General features: G+C 28.3%; 1 protein-coding gene across 1 annotated transcript; it reads right to left on the bottom strand.

Annotated features, from left to right (window-relative positions):
* Window positions 1-4,828: 4,828 nt before the first annotated feature.
* LOC113860766 (probable glutathione S-transferase) lies at window positions 4,829-6,522 on the bottom strand. Its single transcript, XM_027493271.1, has 2 exons — window positions 6,018-6,522; window positions 4,829-5,734 (listed from the first exon to the last, which is right to left on the bottom strand). Exons 1-2 carry the CDS (start codon window positions 6,336-6,338, stop codon window positions 5,378-5,380), a joined length of 678 nt encoding a protein of 225 aa, XP_027349072.1. The 5' UTR covers window positions 6,339-6,522; the 3' UTR covers window positions 4,829-5,377.
* Window positions 6,523-6,740: the final 218 nt, after the last annotated feature.

Genomic DNA, 6,740 nt, shown 5'->3' with positions numbered 1-6,740 from the left:
TCTAGTATAGGAATAATAAAATTTCATAGATTCCTCTTTATTACTAAACTCAAGATAACATATGTCACCTAATCTCAAGTTGAATATTTGTTTGTAAAAATTATGTGTTACATCAACATGTTAATTAATTTATCAAATAAACATTTTAACTTTTTAAAAAGTGAACTAATTACATAGAGTAGGTTAAAAAATGTGTTGCTAGAATTGTCAAGGTAAAGAAGAGTATATTTATCATTTAATTGAAATAAAATGTCTTGTTAATTCAATATAATTTGAATGAAGGATAATATCTAATTATTATAATTTTAGTTTAGAAGAATCAACTTCTAATTTATATATTTAAATGACAGAACTAGATTTCAAAATATAATTTTAATCTTGATTCTCTTAAAATTAAAATTTAATATTTGAATTTTGTATATAATTAATGTAAGATTTAAATTTTGTGAAAGTAAAATTAATGATAAATATCACACTAAAAACTATATATTATAATAAAATTTTAAATATAATTACAATGATACCCCTATTGTTTTTAATAAGAATGACCTTTCTTCCTATGCCAATGACTTTCCACTAATAAAAGCTTGTAATTATGTCCATTATATTTGCTCTAAGGAGTATCATTGCAATTGGACCCAAAAAATAGGGGTATCATTGTAATTAAACATTACAAATAATAGAAATTAAATATACAAATTACTTGAATATTTATAAGTTTTCATTTCCATTTTACTTCCATTACAGGATGCATGCAATGATGTATGCTTCTCATAATCTAGTAGAGTAAAAGACAAGTAAAACATTATTCTTCTAGTTGATAAAATAGAAGTTCCCAAAGAAAGGAAGAAAGAAAACATTGATAATAAAGTAATTTATATATATTAGCACTATGCAACAAATTGGGATATTCTCCTAGACTTGTATGACGATGATGCTTTAACTTTTGAGTTTAACATTCTCTTAATTACTAGTGAAGAACTAAATCTTTTGAAATGACATTTTCACTGCATCAACTTTTATTCATTAAAATTATATGAATAAAATATTAAATTTTATTAAATTATATATTTTAACATATTTTGATGGTGAGATTTAAAATTACATTTCTCAGTAGTGAAAAATACACTTAAAGAAAATGTAAATGTTAGTAAAAATGTCAAAATAATCTTAATTATAAGAAACAAAAAAAATGAAATGTTAAAAGTATTTTTTAAAATATTATCATCTCATACTCATGATTTGATACATTAAAAATTATTTATTCTTTTTTCTAGACAAGCAAACTGGTTTGATAATAAAAATTTTGTTTCTCATAAATTTTATATTTTTATATTTTTTTCAAGTTTGGAAAAGTAAAATATTTATAATTTTGAATCATTATAATTTTTAGATCTAGTTTTTTCTTTGAAAAGAAGTTATAGCAATTTTTCTTAAATTTTTTAATCTAATTAAGAGATAATATACTTTGACATTATTTAATATTCTTTTATTTTTAATCTTGAAAAAAATATAAAGTCAATTGCATTGTTAAAATATTCTTTTATTTTTAACATCCTTGTATCTCTTCTCTTTCTTTTTTTTTATATTTTTTTTCACATAATATGATTTTGTATATTTTCTTTTATTTTGATATTTCTTAAAGTATAGTAGTTCAAGAAACAAAAAAAAAATTATTTTATCCTGTTATATGTTTAGTTATATGCAATTTAGATCTTAACTTTTGAAAGTGTACAAGACAACACTTTATACTTTTGAAAATGTACAAATAAATTCTTTCGTTACTTAAATGTTTGTCACTGTAAAGAAAGGAGAGATTAGAAATTTAAAAATATTTTTATTCAAATAACAAAAAAATTTAACATAGTAGAAAGATTTGCTTACACCCTATCAAAAGTATAGGACATTACATTGCATACTTCAAAAGTCAAGATATAAAATTATTTTAATTTTTAACTTTACAATGTACTTTTAGATTAGTTTCTAAGTTAATAAAAACTTTATTTTAGTTCCTAAAATAGTCAAATCTACTTTAAGTTAACTTTTATAAAATAAAAATTAATAAATTTATTTACTTAATACATTAAATTTTAACTTGATGCACTAAATAATATATTATATCTATAAAAAAAGGTATTAAGTGAATCTTTATTAATATTCATTGTATAATTTTTAATATTAATTTATTTAATAATCGACATATATATCATGTGAACTCTTTCATCAAATATTAAGTATTATTAATGTTTACTTACTATTGCAAACTAATGTAGTAGATCTTTCAACAAATAAAAAATAGTTATTGTACTGGATATGACACCACTCGATCGTTATATCAAAAAGAAGAATTCGAATATCTCTTTGGCCTAACATAAACAACAAATATCCCTCCCGTCATAATAAGTCAATAATATGATTAAGGGATAAAATAAATAATCATTAAAGAAAAAGGTAAGAGGTACAGGTAAGAGATTGATTTTTTGAATATAATAGTTTTTACTATTCCACACTGAGAACTAACTTTATCATCGGAGTGCCTTTGCAGGTATCTTCCCTCACGTCATAATAGAGAAGAATCTAGAATATCCCACGAAAACGTTTCAACAGAAGGCAAAAGGAGAGACTACTGAAGACTAGTGTATCCTAATAAGAACATTTTGGCGTTCACTGTGAGGCTCGATTTGCCTCAACCTCAAAAAGACATGGTGCTAACTCGGAGTCAACACAAAGGCCCTAGCCAGCCATGGGGAATTCTGCGTCAATATAAAGAACTTGGGCAGAATCCATGCATATCGGAAGATCTTCTTGAGAGAGGAGAAGACGAAGACCTCTCATTAGTAGTATGACAATTGAAAGCGAAGATGATTGAGATGCGACATCTTAGAGAAAGGATGCGTTTGAGCTTTTGGCCCTGCGAAGAGAGAATGCTCACTTGAGAAGTGAGATTAAGACCTACATCTCCTCCTAGGTTACCCCTCTTATTCAGGAGCATGAGGAGTTCTCAGCTCTGCAAAAGAAACCAAAAACAGTTCAACAAATAAGGACTAGTCTCTCGGTTGGACGAGATATAATCTCAAGGCGTAGTCCTTTTCTCCCATCAATTTTGGAAGCAAAGTTACTGGATACATGGAAGGGAATAACATTGGAAAAATATGATGGCAATTCTGATCCAAAAAAACACATCGTTATCTTCACCACTCAAGTCAGTCTATATATTGATGATGATACTTTACTATGTCAGATATTCCCTACATTGCTCTAGGGGCCAGCCTTGAATTGGTTTACCAAGCTCCCATCCTTGTCTATAGATTCATTTACAACATTGGTGCCCGTTTCAATTTACAGTTCACTACTAGCCGCCCTCATCTGTTAACTTCAGTGGCATTGGTCAACATTCAACAAGAAAAAAATGAAACACTCAGAACTTTCATGGAACGATTTGAGAAAGTAGCCCTTTCTATCTTGAACCCAGACCTGACAGTTGTTGTATACCACCTTACAACAGAGCTTAGATCAGGACTATTCATAAATAGTATTTGTAAAAAACCTCCTGACTTGGATGAACTGCGTAGTCGAGCAACCAAGTACATGCAAATAGAAGAGTTGGCAAAATATCGTAACCAGGCTCGAATGGAACAAGTCTTTGGTCGAAAAGAATTTGAAGGCAGCCAACATCTTAGGAGCAAAAACAAAAATAAAGACCGAAAAGTCATAGCTGAGCGGTTGCCAAAAGGACCAAGATATGCAAAATACACATTACTAATCAGTCAAAGGTACTGGAATAGGCATTGGCCATCAAAATATTGTACTGGATAATGCACTACTTAGTTGATACATCAGAAAGAAGAATCCAAATATCTCTTTGACTTAACATAAACAATAAATATCCCCTCCTATCATAATAAGTTAATAATATGATTAAGGGCTAAAACAAAAAATTATTAAAAAATAGTTAATTACTTAAATAATCAGAAAACTAAAAACAAGGCTAAATCATAAAGCTAATTAGTCCAATATCTTATATATAAAAGAAAAGATAAGAGATACAAGTAGAATTAATTTTTTGAATATCAATAGCTTTTAGTATTCTATATTAAGAACTATCTTAAAAATTAGTTTATCATAACAGAAACAGTTATAAAATTAAAAATTTTAATAATAATTTATTCATCATTCAAATGAATAAAATATTACAATTTAATTCTTTGTAAGTTATAATAAATTTGAGTTAACATGCATGATAGGTTATCATCAAGGAAAAAAAAATAAATCAATTTAATAACTATTTTTTTTATTATAGATATTTTTTATTAAAAATAATTATTTTCAAATTAAATAAAATTGTTATGAATAATAAAGTTTTATTTTTAAGATTTTAACAATTTACTTAGAATATAAACTGAAAAAATATAAGTTAATTTATGTTTGATGATTAATTTTACTTTATTAAAACATTTTTTAAAATATTGTATCATTAACTTATATTTCAAACTTAAAAATAATATGTTTAAAAGAAGAAATTTTTATTTTAAATATTATTCTAGCATAAAAATATAAATTTAATAATTGTAATTATTTATTATAATAAATTGAGATTTGTGAGTTAGTCAAACCCATTGCACGGTTAAGGTAGGTTTGTGTGAAATCTTGGAGTAGTTTTTGTTTCAATTTTGTCAGTCAAACTCAAACATTTTGTTTGACCATGTGTTTGAATATCATTCCAAAATACTATAATTCATGCATGTAAATAAATAATAAAAAAATATAATTTTAAAATACTATAAATTTTAACTAAATAAATTTTATGTTAAAGCCGACAAGAATTTGGGCCAACTTATTTCTGAACAAATTTATTTTGGGCCAAGAATAAGAATATATTGGATGGGGCCACCAAAAGGCAACGAAGCTAAAGCCGAACGGCCCGAGACAAAACAGCAAACGCCGAAGAGGTAGTATTTGTTTGTGTATATTCTTTTTTTGGGTCGAATTTGCATTCCAGTTTGAATTTGTCTATCAATTGTTTTTCTTTTTAGCTTACGTTTTTGACATATTTGTAGTTGGGCTTTAAGCTAAATCATTGTTAGACCATGAACACTACAACAGCAAATAAATCATAAGTGATTAGGGCAGATAAGACTAGCCCAAAATTTATAAAACGGCCATCAAGTGTAAGAACTTTTGAAAGAGAGAAAGCTATTTTTTTTATTAATTAAAATAGTAAAATGTGAAGAAGATCCTAGAATTTCTTTTTCATGGAGAAATCCTAGATTACAGGTATCAATTAGAAATGAAACCCTCCTAATAGCAATAACTTAACCACAAACAAATAGTCCATATAATTCTCCTTAGAAATTCTAAGCCCCACACACAAATTCATCTATTTTGAAGCCGTAAGGCTTTCATAGCGACCTTTGAAAAAGGCAAAAAGTGGGTCTCTAGGAGGAACGACTTCTTTGACAACTGAATGGTTGAGAAATTCTTGGCTCCAATTGTAGAGCTTAGGAAATTTCTCACTAGTGAATATCTTCAACCCTGCTATGTCTTGAATCAAAGGAATCCAAAATGCTATGAAGACAGCAGCAATGTCCACCAAGCCAAACTCCTCTCCTCCAAAGAACTTCTTGTCCTTCAGCTCGTTCTCAAGAAATTGCAGAGCCTCAGATGATTCTTCCAAATTCTTCTCACGCTCCTTCTCATCAGCGGTGAAAACAGCTTTCCATGCAGCACCCACAATCTGATTTCACAAATCGAACTATTTGTTAATAATGTTTATGTTATAAAATAATTAGAACAAACAGAATTTAGATTCTCGGTCATATAATATATTTTCTATTCACCAAATTAAAAATTCTACCAAATTCCTGTACGATTCCATAAAATTTACAAATCATAATAATTTAAGATACTTCATATCAATGACTAGAGTTTATTAAAAAAAAAAAATCCATGGTTGACATTGAAGGTCATTTTGGGGGATATCAGTTCAAAGCAAGAAAATAAGAAAACTTGAGAATTACCTTGTCATCAATGAACTTGGACCAGAAACGGGCCAATGCTCTTTGGTATGGTTCAGAGGGCAAGATGGGGTTGTTTTTCCAAGTCTCATCAATGTACTCGACAATCACAAGGGACTCTGATATGGGTTTCCCATTGTGAACAAACACAGGAACCTTCTTGTAAACTGGGTTGTATTTGAGGAGCAGATCACTCTTATTTGCCAAATTCTCTTCAATAAATTCGTATTCAACTCCTTTCAACTTAAGGGCAATCTGAACCCTGCAAACAAATGGGCTTCCCACAACTCCCAAAAGCTTCACCTCTCCAAGATTTTCAGCCATTGCAACACTTTTCAAAGACTCTTAAGCAATTGGCAATTCTAAGGGCTAATTCTGGTTTCGGTGTCACACGAACTTCCGGCTTTATAGAACCGGGAAATTAATTTATTAATAATATAATATTTAGTTTATGCCTTTAAAAGAAAAAGGAATAGTACTAATCAATTAATGCATACAGATGTAACTACACAGAAATTGCAGAGAACAATCTAGAAAAAAGCAGGATAGGCTATGACGAAGACTCCACGTCTCCATCAGCATCAATGGGTTAGACTTGGGAGATGATGTAAGCGATCACATCAGCAATCGTAATAATAGAATTGAACCATAATGCATGTAAACTCTTAAAATTAACTGAGATCATATAAGACGTATCAACTGAGTATTTGAGTTTTAAAATTTAAA

The sequence above is a fragment of the Abrus precatorius genome, unplaced genomic scaffold, assembly GCF_003935025.1.
Source record: "Abrus precatorius isolate BTA unplaced genomic scaffold, Abrus_2018 Scaffold3, whole genome shotgun sequence".
NCBI classification, from domain to species: Eukaryota; Viridiplantae; Streptophyta; class Magnoliopsida; order Fabales; family Fabaceae; genus Abrus; species Abrus precatorius.
The sequence above is the reverse complement of the archived record's forward strand: the minus strand, read 5'-3'. Positions and strand labels throughout refer to the sequence as shown.